General features: G+C 47.5%; 1 protein-coding gene across 2 annotated transcripts in view; it reads left to right on the top strand.

Annotated features, from left to right (window-relative positions):
* Positions 1-4,043, top strand: part of WARS2 (tryptophanyl tRNA synthetase 2, mitochondrial) — a 42,390-nt gene extending 38,347 nt beyond the window's left edge. For both annotated transcript variants that reach the window (XM_033052657.2, XM_033052658.1), the window contains exons 5-6: positions 941-1,059; positions 3,045-4,043. In XM_033052657.2, the coding sequence (XP_032908548.1) occupies positions 941-1,059; positions 3,045-3,493 (568 nt within the window). In that variant the 3' untranslated portion in view covers positions 3,494-4,043. The remainder of the gene's footprint in view (positions 1-940; positions 1,060-3,044) is intronic.
* Positions 4,044-22,154: the final 18,111 nt, after the last annotated feature.

Here is a 22,154-nt window from a genome sequence, read left to right as displayed (position 1 = left end):
AATTGAGTCCTGGATGTCAACCCAGTAATTCAGAATTGAAAAGAAAAGAATACCATGTTGATCTCAAATTTTCTGGGAACTTAAAAGATGCATAGTGGGCTTCCTTAATTTGGAACATGTCCAGTATTTATAGCTGAATACCCAGTAACCCTTAGAAAAAAAATCTGCTGGTGGATGGGAGAGTAGTCAGAAACTGGCAAGATTTCAAGTCTGCCTCATCTAAAAAATTCATACATTTTTAGCAAGTATGATTAACTGTGGGAAAGAATCACCAGGGGAAGTAATGGATTCTTCACCTCCTCATGTCTTCTGATGCAGATTGTGTTTCCCTCCAGAAGCGTATTCAAGCCATTGAGTGCAATATAGAAGATAAAATTATTCTTTTAATCTAGCAGTTCTAGTCCTCTAATAACACTTGTGACAATAGAGGTGCTGGATCACATGATTTATACAATTGTGATGAGGAAGAAACACTCTCTTCTTTCCTTCCCTTTGTACCTCCTCAGTATTAACTCCTCAACAGTTACGTTTTCCTGAGACTTGACATGACAAGGTGCTTACACTTTATGCCTTGCAGATCTTTCTTACGTTGTTTGCACACTGTAACGTGCTCTTTGATCTCTAGAGAGGCAGCAGGAGATAATACAGAAACCTTTATTTGAGCTGAGTTTAATGAGTTATTTTTACAGGTATCTTTGGCGTCTTCACAAAGGGTTATTTTTACTCTTGGTAATGTGCTTCAGTGCAGCACAAAAAGCAGAGTCATCCTTGAATATGTTCAGTTTGGGATCTTGTTCCCACAGCACCTATATCTAACTGGGACTGAGTGTTTGGCTCAGTCTGGTCCTCAGTCATGGCAGAAGTTGTGACAGTCTTGAGTAATATTTCAGCAGAACCAAAGAGCTTTGCTGAGTTTCCTGTATCTGTCTTTTATTAAAAGGTCAACGCATGTTCCTGTTGGAGAAGATCAAGTCCTGCACCTGGAACTAGCCCAAGATATAGCACAACATTTCAACAAGAAATATGGAGAATTCTTTCCTGTGCCAAAAGCCATTTTAAGTGAGCTGCTCTTGGTTATTTTTTTTCCCTTAACTGCACTTCAAAGTTGAAAATGTATTTAAATATTATGGAAATAGTTTCAGGGACCTAGAAGAGGGGGCAAACTGATATTAAGAGAATGTAAAATTTTAAAAAATGGCAACAAGAGACTAGAGGCTGTGAAAATGAACTCCCAAGATAGATAAAAGGCTTTAGAAATCCATGGTCAAGAAATGTACGTGATGTCTGGTATTCTAATCCTGGGGGCCAGATACACTCTACTGCTGCCAGTCAACCTTGCTCTTCACGTACTTTTTAAGAGTAGGGTCTCTGTTCCATGTTGCTCATTCAGGAGACATGTAAGCAACAAGGCAAGAGTCCTCTAGCAAGCAGAATCTTCAGTGTCTGAGTGGGAGATGTTTACTTTAAGCATGCTGAACAGCCTGTTGGTTTATATGTACAGTGCTCAATTTTTTTACAGGTGTTTAATGTATACTTGAGTATTTCAATATGTATCTGTCACAGAACTTTACAGTTTTGGTCATAGAGTCAGGAAGACTTATAAGGAAAATCTTCTCAGCCATTTTTGAGCAATAAAGTCATAGGCCGAGGGGTGAGGAGGAGTCAGATGGCATAAATGGCATGTTTGTTAAGAAACGTGAAGAATGGGGCAAGGATGAAGTGTTGCATCTTTCTTGTAAGTAATGTAGAGGAATGCACAGCAGAGACCTTCGCCCCCAAAAGGGGAAGGAGTTCTCCCCTTAGAAAAGACAGGCAGTAATAAACCTTTCTCAATTTTCAAGCCTCAATGACGAAAACGGTGTTAGACCTAGGGGAGAGTTCTGAGGATATTAGGGATTGCAAACTCTGCAGTTTCTAATTGAGTACTAAGCACTATAAAGAGAAGCTGAGTGTAGCCTATAATGCAGGTGAGACTCTTTACCATTAAATAAAAAGCTTAATTTGAAAAAGGAAAAAAAGAACGTTTCAGTTTGTTCCCAAAAAGCATTCCTTCTCAAGTTCACAAGTATATGGAAACCAACAAAATATCCTAGATGAATGGAGAAGGTAGGGACCTATTCAGACTCACTAGCTGTATACAATTGAATTACCTGGACTCTTTCAAATCTGCAGAAAAGGGACAGACTCTTACAAAAGGTGATTTCAGAATAAAGCACTTTCTGGGGCAATCCGAATTGTATGCTTGAAGAACTTTTATTCTTTCACTGAGTACATAGGCCATCTATGAGCAGTATGCAGGTAATTTAGTTGGCTGTATTAGATGTCTAAAAACAATAGGTGTGACAACTCTGTAGATAAGTGATACTTTATGTACTCAATGAATTATATTTCTTGGTGAAAAACTGAAACAGCGTGGGTTGATGCTGTTAAAGTACTTTGCAATATTCTCCTAATGCTACTAATCTATTTCATGTACATGCGGGTGTCTTAGCGGCTTGTACAATACCCATGTTTCTTATCTGAACAGTGCTTTACATCTAACAGAGCTGGTCAATGTTGAGTTAGAGAATTGTAATAACTGTTTTTACTGAAATTTAGGAGAATAACCAAGAGAATTTGAGTGGAAGAGTTTCCTGAAATAAGGTGATTAACTGTTATGGGATTCTTATTGGGTTTTTTACCAGAGGAGTTAACCTGTTTCTCTACTGCTCAGAAATTTTCAGTAATGTGCAGTAATACAAGGGAGTAGAAATTTGGGAGGGAAAACAGCATGTAAGCCACCTAAAATATTAGGAGTAGCCCCAGCAGAAGTTTGTGCTTAGTGAGGATGGGAAAGATGGAACAGGCTTCATTCAATTTATGAGAGGAAAACAGTAGCTTCTTAAAAGGACAGGAAGGGTGCAAGGACTAAACATAGCATACGTGATTGTGCTCACAGTTCATTTTTGAGCAAGGATAAACAGCTTCATCATATAGCTGCATATTGTTCTTAGCAATTGTCATAAGAAACCATTTTCTGTGCTCATAACTTTTTTTTTTTTAAGGTACAACAAAGAAAATAAAATCCCTCAGAGATCCATCAGTGAAGATGTCCAAGTCAGACCCACAGAAGTTAGCTACTGTTAATATAGCAGACAGCCCTGACGAAATAGTGCTGAAATTTCGCAAAGCTGTGACTGACTTTACCTCGGAGGTGACCTACGACCCCGCTGCTCGCCCCGGTGTCTCCAATCTGGTGTCCATTCACGCTGCAGTAACGGGGCTTAGCATCAAAGAAGTGCTGCACCAAGCCACTGGTCTTGACACTGCTCACTACAAGATGGTGGTAGCAGAGTCAGTTATCCAAAAATTTGCACCTATCAGGAATGAAATCAAGAAACTCCAGGAAGACAAGTCCCATCTGATAAAGATTTTAGAGGATGGAGCAGAAAAAGCCAAAGAACTGGCTGCTCCTATCTATCAAGAAATAAGGAGACTGGTGGGATTTCAATAGAAGCTGCTGAGTAGTTTCAAGGACTTCTGTATCATGAGACAGAGATTTTGTTATTTGTAGCAAAATCGTTTATTAATTTTTAATCATTTTGATTTGAAACAAAAGCTTTTCTTCCTGGAAGATCCAAGGATCTTCCAATCCAAGGAGAATGTTGAAAGTAATTGCATTAAAAAATGAGCATGAAGCCAGGTATTTCCAGTGGGACCAGGATTAAACTTGTCTGTATAGTCAAGGAGGGAGGACAGAAGCAATCACAATTCACTAAGAAATTGTACAAAAGCAGATTATAAGGTTGCCTGCGTGGGTTTTTGGATTTTTCCATTGACCACTGCGAGAAGCTGAAGTGTAGACAAGGTGATCAACTCTAGCAGAAAGATCTGTAATCCTCTCAAGAACATACTTAGCTGTTTATGTGATCTTGTTACAAATGGACAGTTTATCCTATTGGGAGTTAGTAAACTTTGATATGGTGATTGAACATGTTCTTGGATAACCAGAATAAAAGCGGAGACTTAAAAATAAATGGTCTGGGTGATGAAGAGAGAACTTACTGCTTCTCCCTATAGTGTCTTCAAATTCAGTGTGAATTTTTTTTTTTTATCTACATAGTTTTTGTGACGTGAATTTCACTTCTGCCATTTGTGCCATCCTGCTGGTCAGGTCTAAGGTACTTCAGTGTGAGATGACATGAGGTACTTCAGCTGCTCATATTTCAACTGGTATTCTGTTTAGCAGGAAGCTTCTGGATTTTCAGTTCAGCATTGAGTCTAGGATTGCTTTTTAAAAGGTGCAGAAGAGAAGATGTAATCCTGAATCAAAGAAATCTTGGGTTGAGAATCAGAGAGCTTTCTGTAATGTTTACAAAGTTGTTTTTTTAGAAAATTGTACCAAGGTCAGAGCCAGAATAGAGTCAAATAGATCTTTATGGACTCTTCACAACTGAGCCTTGAGAAAGTATAGTGATGGGAGAACAGTGTTAGCCTTCTCTGATCTTGGGTCTCAGAAGATCCACAGACTTGGACCCATGGATTGTGGCACTTGTTGGGGAATGTGTGGCAAAGGGAAATTGCCAAAAGGAGACATTATGTTCTGAAGAGGGGTAGTAGTACATGTTAAAAGGTAGCAAAAGCCCTACTGGTCCTGTGCCAGCATATTTAACTGTGTCGTTACACTTCGTGGTGCTGTGTTTGAATTTGCTGTACTGCAATGTAAATTGAGTTAATCCTGTACTCTGATAGCTCATAACCACTCTATGCCTGTGGCATTTGTCATGAAGGATTGCAGTCTTACACGACCGAGTTAGTAAAACATGGTGGGGGGAGGTGTTTCTACATAGTGCAGTTGGTTGGTTGGTTGTTTTGGGGTGTTTCTAAAAAGCAGTATTTAGTTAATTATAGTGAGCTGATTCAGAAAGAAATATTTAATTTTCCAAAACATAAAGCTGAGGAATGTGCGTTTCCAGATCTGTGCTGAGACCTATTATTTGTTAGGGATCTGAAGAAGAGAACTACCATGCAAGAACTCGATGATGACAGATTTTCTAAAATTAGTCAAGACTAGAGAAGCAGAGTGGATGGAGACAGACTGATTGGAACCAAACTCAGTATAGACAATCCTAAAGTAATGGCCTCTGGGAAGAATAAGTAAGTAATTTCATGATTATAAGCCGTGCCATTTTGAATAAAATTTTGGTCTGAACCCGGAAGTGTGGCTTATAATCAGGTGCGGCCAATATATGGACAAAGAACTATAAGTTGCTGTTTTGGGTTGGAGGACAGCTGTCTGCTGAGAAAGGCAGGAGCTTCTCTTTGAAATAAAGAATGTAAACCCCCTCCCTCCAAATTATTATAATTTTGAAATCAAGGGGCTTTCAGGCAAAGATATGGGAATAACAGTTCTTTACTAGGGAAATTAAAATAGAAATACAGTACTACAAAGAAACAAACCCCAAACCCTGACAAAGTCAGAGTACAACCTGACACCCCATCAGGCAGGATGTTGGTAGCCGTCCCATTAAATGGTGGCTGCAGTCCTCTTGCAGTGACAGATGTGGTTCAGTTGAAGCAGTGCTCCTGTAGAAGATGTAGTTTCCCTCCAGAGGTCCAGCGGTGATATGAAGAAATACGGTTTTCCTCTGGAGTCCAGTGGAGAAAGGGGCTCCCTTAGTGTCCCAAAACCTGTGTTTTTATTTTGGTAAGAAATGTTGGGCTCTTCCCCCTGGCTGGAACAGTTTCCAATGGGATGAAGTAATTTTATCAGTCCCACAGTGGGACTCAATGGGCCATTAGCAGAAAATGACTCACTGCAGGAAGGATGGGTTGTGAAAGGATAAAGAACAATGCCCCGCCTGGTTTCAATGGATGGCCCATTAGCAGAGTATCTCCCATGGAGATAAGGATCACTGTCCCCACCCTCAACAGATGGTGATAGAATAGATACCTTTTATCACCCTCTGTATTGTAACTCAAGTTGCTGACACCCAGAAGTGCGGCTTATAATCAGGTACGGCTTATAATCGTGAAATTACTGTATATTCAAAAATTGTCCCTGATGTTAAATAAGCTGTAGTAGATAAGGAAAGGACATGTTATAAATGTTCATATTTACATAATTTTGCAAAACTTTTGTCAGTTTAACAGCTGCATTAGGGCGCTAAAATGAAATATTAAGGCACACTATTACTACTGCTTCCTGACTTGGCATAAAATGTTTGCTGTGGTGCTTTTTAATGTAAATTGATTTCTGCAAAGGTCCCAAGTATGTGCCTTGAGAAAAGCTAATACTGTGCTCATGAAGACTTTGAAAATCTTTAATACTTGTGTGTCTAGTTTCTACCATATCTCTTTTTTACTAGCAAAGATAGAAGTATATATTCAAAAGACAAATCACAGTTTCAAGGTCTCTTTACACTTTTGATACTCAAATCACCTAATATATAGAGTTGCCATTCGACACACCTTCTTTGCAGTGGAAGGAAAATAGGAGCATTCATAGGAGGGGTTGGTACCAACAGGTAATTTAGGTTAGTTGCTTAAACTGTTAGATTCTTTGTCAGAGTTTTCCCTCCCCTTTCTCCATCAGTCCAACAAGTCTTACTTGCCTGACCTATTTCCCTCAAGTAAGAAATACGCATGTTTTTTCATCTTCAGGAAAGTCGAACTTGTACAAAATGAGTGTTACCCTACTGATTGTTGAGTTAGCTTTTTATTTTAGTTGCTCCTGTGCAGATATTCTCAAAATAACATGTGTTTGCCCAGTGAAATAATCCCGATTCCATTAACAACCATGACCTTTAGAATCCCTTGAGAGGAGACAACAAATGTAGATGTTTGCAGATATCTCTTGCCTATTTCAGTTTTCTTAGAGCATGTTTCTTCTGCAGAATTAACCATTCCGCTGATTTAGCTGAGCTTGAAGCAATGAGTTGACTTCAAGCTACTTTCTCCTCTTCTACCTCCCTGTTTCCTCTTGGGAATATTTTATAAGCACCCATTCTATATAGTGTTCTGTGGTAATGTTTACTGAGTAGTGCAGTTGAGTTAGAACAACTCTTTAGAGAACAATTCTTGGAGAAGCTTTGATGCTTTATGTTTCGTAATTATTTGTCTCACACTAACTGTAGTGCTGGGGATTTGATGTTTGTTTGCAATGAAGTAGGTGCACTCCTCAAACACATTTTCATGTTTGTTTTTATCCAAATCGCATTCTCTAAGTCTTTCTGTGATATCACCTGAAGTGCAGTTGGTGGGAAGTTTCTGTAGAAGCACACTCCTCATCCTGCAGTGTGGTATAGACATGTCCTCTGGTATTGTGGAAGTCACTGTAAGATGTTCTTCCAGGACAGGGAGGGAAAAAAGTCCAAATATATCTTTCCTAATTGAAGTAAAGAGTCAAAAGGTGGAAAGGTACAGTAATTTCACGACTATAAGGCGCACCCTTATGATTAAAATTTTTCCCTAAACCCGGAAGTGCGCCTTATAGTCCGGTGCGCCTTATCTGATCTACAAAGTTGCAAAATTTTCCACCCCGGAAGTGAGAGCCGCGAGGGGGGGCGGCGCCGCGGGAGCGCCGAGTAGCCATGGTGGGGCAGCCGCGGGCAGTCCCAGGCACAGGGAGCAGCGCGGGCTGGAAGGCAGAGGGCGGCCCCGGGCAGCCCCAGGCATGGGGAGCAGCGCGGCTGGAAGGCGGGGCGTGGCCCCGGGCAGCCCCGGGCACGGGGAGCAGTGCGGGCTGGAAGGCGGGGGACGGCCCCCGGCGGCTCCGGGCACAGGGAGCAGCGTGGACTGGAAGGCGGGGCGTGGCCCCGGGCAGCCCCGGGCACGGGGAGCAGTGCGGGCTGGAAGGCGGGGGACGGCCCCCAGCGGCTCCGGGCACAGGGAGCAGCGTGGACTGGAAGGCGGGGCGTGGCCTATCAGCGCCACAGCTGATAGGGGCAGGCGCAGCCAGCGGGGCTGCGGTGCTGGCGGCAGCAGGGCCACAGGCCGATAGGGGCCGACGGGACCACAGTGCTGGGGGCAGCGGCGCCACAGCTGATAGGGGCAGGCGCAGCCAGCGGGGCTGCGGTGCTGGAGGCAGCGGCGCCACAGCTGATAGGGGCCAACGGGGCCGCAGTGCGCCGAGCCGAGCGAGGGATGGGAGGCAGGGCAGTGACGGCGCGGGGCAAGCCCGCCGACATGGGGGCACCCGGAGCACCAGGGAACTCTGGAGCAGCGGGGCCCTGGGGACGCCGCACGGAGCGGCGGAGGGCTTTCTCCGGCCCCGGGGACGCCACACGGAGCGGCGGCGGGCATTTTCCGGCCCCGGGGACACCGCACGGAGCGGCGGCGGGCATTTTCCGGCCCTGGGGACGCCGCACGGAATGGCGGATACAGGCAGGCCCGGGGGCCAATGGCTGCCGGGTTGGGGCGGGGCCTTGGCCAGCAACCGCGCGGGGGGAGCTGGGGGCGGAGCCTCGCTAAAAAAAAAAAAAAAAAAAGTGCGCCTTATAGTCCGGTGCGCCTTACCTGATCTGCAAAGTTGCAAAATTTACCGACTCCCGGGGGGTGCGCCTTATAGTCCGGTGCGCCTTATGGTCGTGAAATTACTGTACCCTTACCCCTTACTGTGTTGCTCACTGAAGAAAAGGAAGCAGACTCAATGATCTTTTATTTAGAATGCATTATTAATTTGTGCCTTAGACTCAAAATCTCTTTGGTCATTCCTATATGTTAGTGCACCTCTACTGCAGATCCCAACCACAACACACATATCAGACATAGCATCTCCTGGTAAGATGCATTCACCTTTGGAGATAAAGCATCAACTCCACAATGAATTACTTGGAAAAATCTAACAAAGACATTTATACACTTGGGACGTTTATTTTTCCAGCTAGTTATTCCTAGGAAGTCATGATATCACATAGTGAGTCTCAGCTCTGTGCTTTCAGTTTAGAGCACATTTACTGAAAATTTTAGGTTCAGGAATGATGTCTTCTGCAGCAGAGATTCCAAATGATTGTTGGCCCCATAAATTAACTCTGGGACTGCTCCAGCATACATGCCTGCCTCAAATAGCTGGAGTGCATGGATATTGTACATTATACTGGAAGATGTGGTTGCAGTATGCTTTTTCAAACACCATGATCTGACTTCTCAGATTCCCCAGAAGGCTTTCTGCATAGTTCTCATTCAGTGTGTGCTTATCTACAATGCATTCAAGCAAAACTCCTTTGCAGGATTATGGCTGCATCCACTAAAGGCTAGGGAATTCATAAAAATGAGCTGAAAGTCTAAGGAAAGACTGTGAAATGGGATCCTTAGGGACTGACCTGCATCCAAATATTTTGGGAACCATAGGTTATCAAAGTAAATGTTTTCTTATCCTTGATTAGGGCCATCATGATCCTGACAACAGTGTAGTAGTAAATACTGCTGATGAAAGTGTGTTCTTTCAGCAGTCCAGATGGATTGGATTTATGTTCAGTACAATAGATGGATCTTTCACTGTTTTGATCTGTGCATTTAAGCCCCTGGATTCTGCCTACCTGGTTTTTTTATGACTGATGGACTACTGCACAGAGAGAAATAGTCTAGCAAGCTGGTGTTGGAAGTCTGGTGGAAAAGGGGTTTTGTTCAGGAAATATATTATCTGTTTTTGACAGGAAAACAAAACCCCTCTCTCTGCTGTATTGAACTGTCTCATTTCCTTTAAATTATTTGATCTGTTCATTCTTTCTAAGCAAATTTGACAGCTGCAAGAAGTATGTCAATGTATTCAAAATGTATTCACTGTAGTGAAAAGCCTTGGAAGGACTCAGACATCTCTTATCTAAAGTCTCTTATGTAGTGGGACTTTATGTTAGCATCAACCAGTTTTGGGAAAAATGCTACAACAAAACTGTAGTCATATGTGACATTAATTTACCTGCTTAAAGCTTTTGTGTTTTGATTTGGATTTTTTTAGCTCACTCAGCTGTGAAAAAGCTTGTTAAATATTGAATTCCCAATGACATTTTTATCACGTAGTCTTGTCCAAATGACAGCTGGAATAATGGAAAATACTCTTTATTATCACAAAAGATTCTGCTCTGATTCTCACTGTCTTTTCTTTCATTCTCTTGTTTGTGCTAATGGTCATATTGTGGAAGGTTTCACAGGTAAGTACAGTAATTTCACGAATACAAACCGCACCAATTTGACTAAGATTTTGCTCCTAAACCGGAAATGCGGCTAATACTCAGGAGCGGCTAATATGTGAATAATTTTCTGACATTTACAGCCTCAGAAGTGCCAGCCAGAGCGCCGAGCCAAGCTGCTGCAAAGTCGGCATTTTGCGATTGTTACAAATTGCTACTCTGTTGCACCGCGGGTGGAGCCTGGCTGCCTGCAGGCAGCACGGGGGGCGGGGAGAGAGGCGGGAGAGCTCCCTCCTTCCCTCCTCTACCACAGCCCGGGGGAGAGACAGGGGGGCCCCGCACCGCCATTGCCGCGGCTCGGGGAGGAGAGGGGGGACCCGGGCCGCCCCTGCCGCGGCTCTGGGAGGCAGCGGGAGACCCAGGCCGCCACTGCCGTGGCTCTGGGAGGCGGCGGGGGACCCGGGCCGCCACTGCCACGGCTCTGGGAGGCGGCAGGGGACCCGGGCCGCCCCTGCCGCGGCTCGGGGAGGCGGCGCGGGGCTCCGTCCCTGCCTGCCACCACAGGACAGCGCTGGGCCGTGGTGACCGAGCCCAGTGGCCCCGCCGAGCGGCAGCGCCGGGCTGGGCTACCTGGCCCCATCAGCAGCCCCTAGCGGGCCGGGCCTGCACAGCCTTAGCTGAGCCAGTAAACCCCGCCCTGCCGCCATTCTGTTACTATTTGGCAACTTTGTTGCACGCGGGTCCTCGCTGCGAACGACAGAGTGGCTTATATTCAGGTGCGGCTTATTTATGGACAAAGAACGAAATATTTGCCAACACCCAGAGATGCGGCTTATACTCAGTGCGGCTTGTATTCGTGAATTTACTGTATTTATTCTGTGTCAATAAGAAATAATTTTACCTGCAACAGTCCCATATTATTATGAAAATGGAAGATTCACTGATCATTTAACTTGTAGGCAGCAGCCTTGGTGTCACAATTATTTTAAATAAAACCAAGTGCTAGCCTTCTGCACAGGTAAAGTAAACAGTTTAACACCTGGAAAGATATTCTGCCAGTGTTGTAAATTGCTGTCACAGAACACCATGACTGAAGATGAGATTATACTCTACAGGAGTGGTCTTGTGCTGCCTGTGGACATAAAATTAAGCACTGAGCTTAGTGTTTGTTGTGCTGTCATGCTCTCAGCATTCCAACATGGCTGTGAGATGGGAACAAAGCAAATCTGTGCCACGGCAGAAGGCTTGATCAGTTCCAGATGTGCTACATTTACTGTATCTGCAAGATGAAATGTCAAGACAAGTTGCAGAACAAAAATCCTTAAAAGTTATTAAATGTTTAGAAGTAACAGCATGCTTGTAAAGCTTGGGTAATAAAGCCTGTGATAGCATGGTCTTAGCCTCATTCATACAGCTGACAGGAGCAGTCACACACCTGAGTGTGATGGTAGCATAAGGTAAGTCATCTGCTTCCTCAATACAGTAGTGTAAAGACAGTATGAGTCTAATTTGAGGGGTTACTGGATTAACCCTCACAGGTGGGAAATAATGGCTTATGGCAGAGCAAGGTGGTACCACATTTCTCTTGTGCCCTAAACCATTCTGAAACCAGATACTCACAGTTCAGATGGGGACACAAAGCACAGAGAAGTTGCTGCATGGACAGTGTCACTTATCCCACGTGCTGTTGTATCTATGACTGCAATTCCTCCAGTTTCAGTTTGGCATGATTTTATTGTCATCCATCCATGTGAAATGATAGTCACATGCTGGTAAAATTAATGGAACTTTGGTTTGAAGCACTGGATGTATGTTCTCTGCTATCTTTGGTGAAAAAATCTTTTCTAATGCCCCAGGATTTATAGAAAGAAATCTTAAACTAAATAAGAAGACACTTACCAAAACAAACCTACTCTCTGGTATTATTCAGAGTTTCTGGTGTAGGTGGTTTCTGACTTCATTTACCTTGTTTATCTTCATGCTTCCTCCCCTAAGCCTCATCCCTTTCTGAGTAAAAACCTGTGTGTTGAATGTTGTGAGACTGACTTTTTATTGTGACTGGAAACAGTTTGTCAAATATATTTGAAGAGTCTCTTCATGGTGTTTGCTGAATGAATAACAAAGATTTCAGTAAGTGCCTCTTGAGTATTTAAGTTAAGAAATATCTGTGAGTGGATTGGGTTTTGCTCTGCCCACACTTACTCCTTCATGCCTGTCTGGCAGATGTTCCTACAACAAGAATGGGAAAAAGAGAAATTTTCTCCTTAGGGTTGTAGGCCAAATGTAAACTGCAAGTGGCAGTGTGGCATCCATTATTTTTAGGCAGTCCTCATTAACTTAGTGATATAAAGTTGAAATTGTGTGGATATTCAGGGAGGGAAAGCACTGAATATGAATGACTAAACCCACTTCTGTCTCAGAGCTAGTGTCTTTGCTGTGCATGCACACTGGCACATGAGGAAGAAGGGCCTTGCTGCTTGGGAGACAATTACTGCTGACACCATTGAGGGAAGTGATCTAAAGTCTTTTGCTTTTGAGCAGGATGCCTAACTTTGATCAGGATGCTTTGTTCAGTTTCCTCACTATAAATGAGGCATAGGAGACTTCATTACACAAATATTGGGAGGCTAAACTAATATTTACCAAGAATTTTGAGCCTTCTAGTTCAAGATGCCCTCACTTGGTGCTGGGTTATAGTATTTCTTCCTGAAGTGCTCTTTTGGTGATGCTTGTGGTGTAAGTAAACAGTGAAAAATGCTAAAGGGCAGACAGTTCAGTATAGAGTAATAAATAATGCATTTAGTGAAAGCATCCGAATTGTGTGCTTCGCAGAAAGACACAGGCTGTTGATTTCTACCTTGATACTCTGTTGTGCTGCAAAATACTTGAAAATGTCTCTTAATCTTTGCCTCGTCCTTGCAGTGTGAACGTTAAGAACCTCTCCAAAGATCTAATATCAAAGGAAGGTAATTCTACTACAGGGAGGGAAAAAAAAAATACTACATTTCCTGAATAGTAAACAGTTTGGGTAGGCTTTAGGGTTTTTTGTTAGGGAGGTGACCCCTCTGTTCTTGGCCCTCTCACTGCTGGTGAGTATCTCGAGGATTGCACACCCCTGCCTGCTGTTGTTGCGGGCTTCTCTCCGCTCCCCACCTCGAAACCTAGCAGTGGAGAGAGCTGGGAAGGTGCCGCAGGAGTGAAGCGGCGGTGGGGGAACGTCGCTGGGGCTCCATGTGCGGGAAGGCGCTTCCCGGCGCGGGGGGAGCCGCGGGGTCCCTACCGGCGGGGGCGCAGTGCTCGGCGGCGGGCGCCAGGGGGGCAGCGGCGGGCCGGGGGCCGCTGCGGGTGGGCCCGGCCCGGCCAGATGTCCTGCGCTTCCCGACCCGGCACAGCGCCCTGCTTCCTCATGGCACGGGACCGGGAACTGCTTTTGCCTGTGTCCCGCTGCCCTGACCGGGACGATGGTTCAAGGAGACTTTCAAACTAGTCCTCCCGGCAAGGGAGCCCGGGTCAGCCCGTATTGCGGGGGTGAGTGCGGGAGTATCGCATGAGCCCTGTGCCGCGACACTACGTGGCTCTGCGCAGGGGCTGGGCTGTGTCCCCTCGTAAGACTCTGGGCACTCACCACATCCTCACAAAGGTTAAAAGCGAGCAGGAAGCGCGTTAAGGGTCTTGTTGAGCCCCTTAGCCTCTCTCTCCCTCCTTCTGGAACGGTGCTCACTTACCGCGCGGAATGCAGCTCCAGCACTGAAGGCTGTCCTGACATCTTCGCATCCCGGAAGGCTCTTTCTCTCAACAGATTTTAGAGCAGAAACAAGGGCAGTCCCTGCTCCACTTTCGGGGTAGTGAAGCCTTGCAAGGAAAAGGAGGCTGACTCTACCCGTCCCTTTCCCGACGATAAATTCCCTAGCACTTCCCCTCAGGCGAACCGTAAACTGGGGATTATTTCAGTGGCCGAGTGGTTTAAAAGAATATGTGAGGGGGCTATGCAGGGGCGATCAGATCTGCTTATCAGGGGTTATTTACTAAGCGATGCCCTCTTCCCTTAACGAGGAAAATACGAGACGAGCCGAAGGCTGGCCCGAGCCGTCTGCTCCGTAACGTGGGGAAAGAGGGAGAAGCATGCTAACAATGCCCGGGAAAACTCATTATTTTGTTTTCGAGTGTCGGCAATGAGAGCGACAGGGCAAAATACACCTGATGCTGTTAAGTGGAGAGAGAACAGAATGAACGCGCCGCGCCGGCAGATAAAAATGTCTGCCCGCCGTTTTGCTGTAGTACGTGCTCCGACACACGACCTTTTTCTCTTTCTTTCCTTTATTCGTTCCCCGCTACCTCTGCGGGAGCTACCTTCGAAATGAAGGCGGAGACGTGGAGTTTGGAAAGCCACGTCTGATCCTGGCCGTGTACCCCAACCTTGAGTATCTCTCAGACTTGCAGGGCGGTGTTAAAGCTCGCGTTGGCCCTGCATCACCTCACCTCCGCAAGTCTCCAAATCCCGGCGAGGCAAGAGAGGTGATAGACGAGAGAGGCGAGTCCGGAGCCCCTCGCATCTGCTGTCCTCCTTGGGCTCCAAGCCCGTGGGTGGGCAGAATTACATGCCTCTCTTCCCATCCACGGACTTTCGGGGAGGGCTTAAAGCAAGACAATGATTGCCTTCATTCTGTTACGGGCAAAGCGAGCGTGTTTTGCTGAGGCAGGAAATAAATCTGTGAGCTCCCGAGCACTCGGTCATGTATTATTGCCCACAGTTTGAGCACTTTGGGATTAGCTAGAGGCAAAACTCCAGGTTCACATGTAAGTGCCCCGGAGACAATGCGCATGAGGCAAGCGGGGAAAGCAACAGCGGCGAGCTGCAGTGCTCGCTCTTTCCGAGCATCTCCACCGGGAAAATTACAGCAATTTCTATATAACGAAAACCAAGTTAGGAGGGGAAAGGAAATAGAAACAATTAGTGGGTGAGTTGGTACGTTTCGAGAAATTAAGACTTGCGCGTCCGGCACCAATCCGTGAAGGGTGCAGCGTTGGCTGCCCTAGATAAATCCCGCTGCCCATTTTCATTCTTGTCTCGGCAAAACCTGGCGAGTCCCTCCGATCCCCTCGCATTTTCGTCGGAGGTTCCGTGTGCTGGAGCCTGGGGCAGTGCCGAGGGCACATCACTCTTGCCTCTCGGACTAGCGGGTCTGTTTCCCTGCCCCCATGGTGCTCACCCTGAGCAAGGAGTCGACGCTCCCGTGTTCTCCCTAGGTCCCAGAGATCAGCCCCGCCGAGTATCTTTTCAACCTCTTTTATTCCGGTCGACTGAGGCTCATACATCACTGATTCTCCTAGTGCCTCACAAACTCTCACCTGGCGTTGTCGTATCCCAAAGAAATGTTCTAAACAAGCATTTGCCTCCCAAATATGGATATAATTTTCACTGGCTTTCTTTTTAATGACTTCCATTGAATCCATGAGGCAAAGTTCTTTATCTTATAGTGTAATGCAGAATGTGGCGTTGTACACATATGGTTTATTTCCCCCTCCACCCCCCGAGGTTCCTGTGGTTCCTGCGAGCTGAGCATCTTTCAGCCGGGCAAGGCGTATTAACACATATTTGACTCGTTGCACGTTCTTATACACTGAAACGGTACAGGATGGTTTGGGAGATATGTTTGGGCAGCGAGATTAAGCTAAGTCTAGGCAAATGTATTTTTAAAGTCGATTCCGAAGAAGTAAGTATATCCTTAAGACAGAGCTAAAAATGCCCTGGACATTTTTATTGCTGTTGCTGAATATAGACTAAACACGATCAATTTCCATGGCAAACGGATCAAGAATAAGAGTGAATATCACGTAATGCGGGGTGGAATATGTATATATAAAGGAAAAAAAAAAAGATAGAAGGAAGGTACGTGCAGAGCCTTTCGTGCGTGCACGGCCGGGAGTACTGTGGGCGTGGGTCTGATGTGCGGCGCGTGCCCTGAAGGGGTGAAGGCAGAGGACAAGTGAAGGGGGGGAATTGTCTGACAGCCTGCCCGCAGCGACCCCCAGGTACGGCCTCCTCGGAGCCCTGATGGAACCGGCGACTCTGCCTGGGGAGGCGTTTTTGGGAACCCCGCGGCCGACACAAATTGGCGCTGCCGGGTCCCTGCAGTTTTCGCCTCTTTACCGGTCCCGGGAAAGCAGCCGGGCTGCCTGGGCTCCCCGCGCCGCTCCCGACACTTATCCCAGCTTGGACCCTGCACCTAGGGGTTCGCCTGCCTCTCACGCCGCATGTGTCGCTGTGTGTATTGGGGGGGTGGGGGGTAGCGTCCTCTGTGTGTGTGCGGAAGCGCTGGGCTGCCATGTCCGTGCCTGCTTTCTGTTTGGAGGCATCTAGAAGTGCTGTCTCTGGTGTCCACAGGACCCACTGGCAAAGCAGAGGGGGTGAGTATGAACCCCTGATTATGACCCCTCTTTCTGCTGTGTCTGAGCTTCCAGGCGGTCTAGTCTGGAGTGTGATCTTTATCTTGAGCTGAGGAAGGACAGTTTACTCTGCGTTCTCTTTCTTCCTCTGAACTTGACAGGGAAGTGTAGGTACAGTTTTGTTTCGATCAAAGCAATGCCTGCAGAAGCGATGTATAGTTCCATCCAAACAAGTAAATCCGAGTGAACTCCACTCTCAGAACTGTTCCAGCCCTTTCCAGGCTGAACTCAAGCTCCTTTTCTAAGTTACAAAATCCGTGTCCCTGCCTGACAGCCTGTCCGTCTATCTTCCTTTGGGGTTGATCTTTCTGGGAGAGGCAACCCAGGTCGGATTGTCAAGTATATGTCCAGTCCTGTCCACTTCGTTTGGGGTGAGTTTGCCTTCAACCTTCTCTCTCCCCCGAATTCGTTCTTATTTGAGTAATTAGACAAGGAAAGTCTCATCACCCTCTTGAGCACCTAGGGCTCCCAAACCAAAACCTAATCACAATACTCAAAATTCAGACGGTTTCTCCCAAGAAATATATTTGTATTTATATACACGAACACATCCATAGAAAGCGGCAAGCTGTGCCAGCGTACATACCCCGATTACATGAAAAGAGAGAGCATTGATCTCCTAGGCATATTTTGAAATAAGTTACCGTTTATTGTTGGTTGGTTTGTTGTTTCGGGATCTTTTTCTCTGGAAATAAACATGAGCTGATTTCTGAAATCGTTTTTTTCCCTGGGGTTTCCCACTATTCTATGGTGTATCTGCCATTGCAAATGGGAGATTAGCAATTTCTAAATCTGGGATCAGGGTTAGAGGTCCAGGACAGTTAATGCCGGCAACCCGGTTCAGTTTCTAGACACACTTTTTGGAATATGGCGATACGCTGGCGAAAAGGTGGCTCTCCGAAACGACGAGCCTCTCGGTGTTTAGCCGGGAAACAGTGTAGGAGGGAACCTGCAGCTGCGGAGATCCCGACCCCGAAAAGTTTGTTCTGTAGCTCTTTACAATGATTATTTCCAGCGAAAACTGGAGGGGTCGAGCTCTTGCAGTTCCGCACGGGTTTACGACCGCAAACCGTAAGGGACGGTGCTGTAAAGCTCCCAAGAGCTGGTGACACATCAGGTTTTCATGCTTCGTGTGATGCCGCTGAGGTGTCTTCTTTCCAGCGTGGTTTTGGGACTTGTGCACCGTGACGATCTCTCGGGGAGAGAGAAGCGTTTGCTAAATTTGTTTTCCAATGCCGACGTTAAAAAAAACGCGGCCTTTGAAGCGTCGCTTTTAAGCTGCGCCGTGCAGACCTGGAAACCAATTCGCTGGGGATCAGTCGTGAAACCTAAAGAGGGAATGGGGAGCCTGAAAATTTTTGCAGCCTCAAAGAGAATTAATCGCATAACACCGGCTAGACGACGTCCGCCTGAGCACTGAGTTTAAAAATCAAGAGGGAGTAAAAACCCAATGTAAAACAGAGAAGATGAAGCTACAATAAAAAAAGGGTCAGTAAAGCCTACACTGCACAAGCCGACCCGCATGCCCGGTGTCAGGGTGGAGGGGGAAGGTGTGACCCCGATGTGTCACATCTGTCGGCGGGGCCTTCGCCGGAGACCCCCGGGCAGGGGAGGCGACGGACGAAGCCGCGTCCAAGAAGGAGCTGAGATTCGCTCAGCTCCACCGGGGGTGAGCAGGCGTGCGAGGGGAAGGATCGCCTGCAGACCTGCAGCTGAAGGTCCAGAGCCCCTGCCCCGGTCGTGATCGCTTTTTTAGCTCCTGCTGACTCAGCTCGACCTTTTTACCTGGTAAACAGGAGATGCCTGGCTTCTCTTGCTTTTCTGAGCAGGCATTTCTCTTCCGCGGCTCTTTGGGTGATTCCTTCTCCCTCTTTGCTTTCTTACACTTGTTAATTAACTTTAAAAACTTGGGCTCCAGATACATCTCCTGACACGCAAGAGTAGCGGTAGGATTTTCCCTTTCTCAGGAAGCCGCCCTGCCAAAGGGGATTTCTTCTCTGCTCCAAGTTCAAAGGAGCAGTCCTGAAGTAGTTAAGGGGGCAAAAGGGACAAGTGTGGGGGAGGCACCGGCTCAGGAGCGCAGGGTCCAAGCCATTACAGCCTCCGCCCCTGTGGGCTTGCGCTTTACGGCCTCAGCATTTCGCTGCGGGCACCGTCACCACGCATAGAACCGAAGGGCTTGAGGGACACTGGTTGGGGAAGGGAAATATCTCGATGCTTCTTTTTGGAAACGCTAAAGAGATGGCACTGAGAGCCACTGAGCCCAAAGGAATGACTCCGGCGGAGAGCGGGGCTTGAGGAGAGCGCAGTTTTCCCACCCTCTCTGCTGCCTTCTTGGGATCCACAACCACTGGGGTACTGGGACAGGCACATCCTACTAATAAACGGAATAATAATTTCTCTGCCGCTTCCGGTAGCTGCTTCTCTCCGTCCACTACATCCCCTGTCAGCCTGAGGGTGTCTGCTGGTGAAATCTTCCCTCACCGCTGCCCTCTACTCCTTCCCTGAAAGTTATTGGGTTACACTCGGCTGCTGTTACACGGGGCATGTGCTGGGTTGTTAGAAACCTCTATAAAAGAATAAAGACTTAGTGGCAGCCCGCGCCTGAAACTCGTTTACCTACACGTTATAACAGTCCGCAGACGCCGTTTAGAAGCGACGGGATTTGGGCTTGTAGAAAGACAAGTCTCCCACTATTTCTATTTGATCGAAAGAAAACCGTTAACGTGTTTCCTGTCTACTTGATATTTTGTGAGGCACTTTAGGCAGGTTATTTCTTTGGAAAACAGCCATGGAGCCCATTGTCTTTATCTGATGCTTGAAAGATTGGGGAGGAGAGGAAGAAGAAAAATCATTGTTAAAAAATACTTTGAAGTTGTGCAACTGTTGCTGCTCCAATTTTTTTTCTCCAGTTTCCAGATGCACCAGAAATCGTTACTTTGATCTCACAAAGCAGCAATTTATATTTTTTAATTTTTGAAAAAAAAGATGGTTGGGTAACTCAAAGCGTAATGGCAAACATGCCGGGGATGAGGTCATCGGGCCGCGCGGGGAGGCCCGGCAGGCGGGAGCGAGCGAGCGCCGAGAGCGCAGGGATGAGGCGGCGGGGAAGGACGGGCCTTTCTCTCCAGACGAGCCCGGCCTCCGGAACATCTGCTCAGGCTTATTTTACAATCCCGCTCGTTCACAAGGGAGAAGTCTACCAGTGCACGAGGGGCTGACTGAACTTGCTGTGGGACCCTCCCTCCCTTTTATGCGCTTGCCCAGGGTTGGCAGAGGTGCGCGATTCTACGGAGAGAGGCGCACACAAGTCGGGTTGCAAGGAGCCCAAGAGCTATTAAAAACCGCGGCTGGAGCCGTGGCGAGGGCCAGGACACGGCTTGGAAAATGGTCGTGACCCAATTTCGTCAGAGCAGAAAGGAGATCACAGAATCATATAACATACTGAATCACACCATGTGCCTGATAATGTTGTCCAAACTCATCTTGGACTCTGTCAAGCTTGGTGCTGTGATCATTTCCCTGGGTAAATCGTTTCTGTCTGCCCAACCACTCTCTAGAGAAGAACTTTTTCCCTAATATCCAACCTAATCATACCCTCACACAGCTTCAGGGCATTCCCTTGGATCCTGTCACTGGTCACCACAGAGAAGAGATCAGCGTCTGCCTCTCCGACGTATGAGAACCCTCTGCTTTCACCGATGCATGGCTCTTTGAGCGTTCCTCAAAAATCAGCTGCCTCACATAAAACCAGGAGCCTTGCGACGGTTGCAATGCTCCCAGCTCAGGGATACGATGCATAGGCTGGGGTTACCAACGCCAACCCCACCTGCTTCCTGAACCCACCAGGGCGGCTCACTCTCTTCTGCTCCCTCCTTGCCCGGTGAAACCTGGATGGGCATACCTGTCCCCAGGGTCACGACCGCCGACGGCCCCGTGGTGATGGTAGGGACAGCGCTAAGATTGGGCCGGACTGAAGCAGCAGATGACAGCTGCCTCCCTCCGGCCTCCCCCTCCTTGACCGAGCTACAGCCACCTGTCTAATGGCTTGACTCCCGGGAAACACCCACCCGTGCGGAGGTCAGGAGTTTATTTTGCTGAGGAAAATCAAATGGGAGGAAGGGTAAGGGGAGCGTGTTTGTGTGGTGTACCCAAGAGACGCTGACCCCATCACTCTCCCACTGAAAACACAGGCCCGTGTTGAATCAGCAGTGTTGACTGCTGATGGTTATCAGGCTGCACAATCACTGCTGCTGCTGCCTGGATTTTCTACTCCAAAGATACCGACCCGGAGCAGCCTGCTGCTCCAACAGGCCACGCAAAGTGTGAAGTGGCTTTCTTGGGAGCCCGTCGTACCCAGTGGAGATGTTTTGCAGAGCTTCTCGAGTGCCGGCCGAGCCGAGCTCTGCTTTCTGCCCTGCCTGGCGGCTCCCCGATCACGTTGTGCGGAGGCTGCGCCCTTCTGCCTCAGCGCAGGTGGAAACGGCTTCACAGCAGCCGCCGGCGAGCAGGATTTCTTTGTAAAGGCCACCTGCACCCACGCGAGCCACTGGCAAGAGAAAACTGGCTCTGATGCTGCCAAGGGGCAAGGGCGCAGGCAGCGGGTGGCTCTCCGGGCTGGGGTGTCACCGCCCGGGCTGCCCCGGCAGTGGAAGCTCCCTTGCTGCCGCAGTCCCCGCTTCCCTGCGTGGTGAGGGCTGCTCACTGACTCCCTCGCTGTGGGGAGGGGTACGGGGAGAGCAGTGCACGCCAGAGGAAGGGCGAGGTTCCCATGGGGGACAGGAGACCTGCCGCTGGCGGCCAGGCACAGGGTCGCCCCCACTGCAGCCTGCGGGCAGGGAAATCTGCGGTCTCCGGGGTAGGTTACAGCCCCGAACTGCTAGAAGAGGCACCCCCCTGGGAAATGGGTTCGAAGTGAATCGAGGGTGAGGTGGTGGGATCTGTCGCGACCGTTCAAAACCCTTATTTTTAAAAGGGAAGAAATGCTAGAAGAGGAGGAAGAAGCTATAGAAATGAGATGCTGGTACTGAGGAGTCGCAGGGAGACATCAACAATCGGTGCCTATAGACCACATCAAAGCACTGCAGAGCAACAATAAAATGCCTTGAAACACTTCTTAATACAATGTTTGCATCGGGTAAGTCCACAGATGACGCCAAATTTGCCATCACAAGAGAAAGAAAGCAGCAGATGAGGTTTAACCAACATTCTCTGAAACCGGACTGTAGAGGGAAAAGAGAGGGAGAGATTTTTATAATCCTGAAAGGCAAGAGGAGAAACCACATCAACGCAGAGTGAGTGAAATGCAGCAGGGTAGGATTACCAAGGCACAGGGGGATCTCAACAAATAGACCAATATGCCATAAAACATATGTAAGGAAGACAACTTTCAGTCAGGATTGCTACGGAGGCACTTTTGACTCAAACGCTATTGCTCGGCCTTGCTATTTTGGAAGAGCCTATATTTGTCCCCCTTGCACCCCCATTCCCCTGGCAATATGGGGACACACACAACCTGAGTTGTCCCCGATAGTGGGAGAGCTTTTCTGGGTGGATCGCCTCTCGCACGAATGGTGAAGAAGAAAAACGGGAGCAAAT

This window comes from Catharus ustulatus, chromosome 2 (genome assembly GCF_009819885.2).
Source record: "Catharus ustulatus isolate bCatUst1 chromosome 2, bCatUst1.pri.v2, whole genome shotgun sequence".
Taxonomy (NCBI): Eukaryota; Metazoa; Chordata; class Aves; order Passeriformes; family Turdidae; genus Catharus; species Catharus ustulatus.
This window is presented reverse-complemented; position numbering and strand designations above follow the sequence as displayed.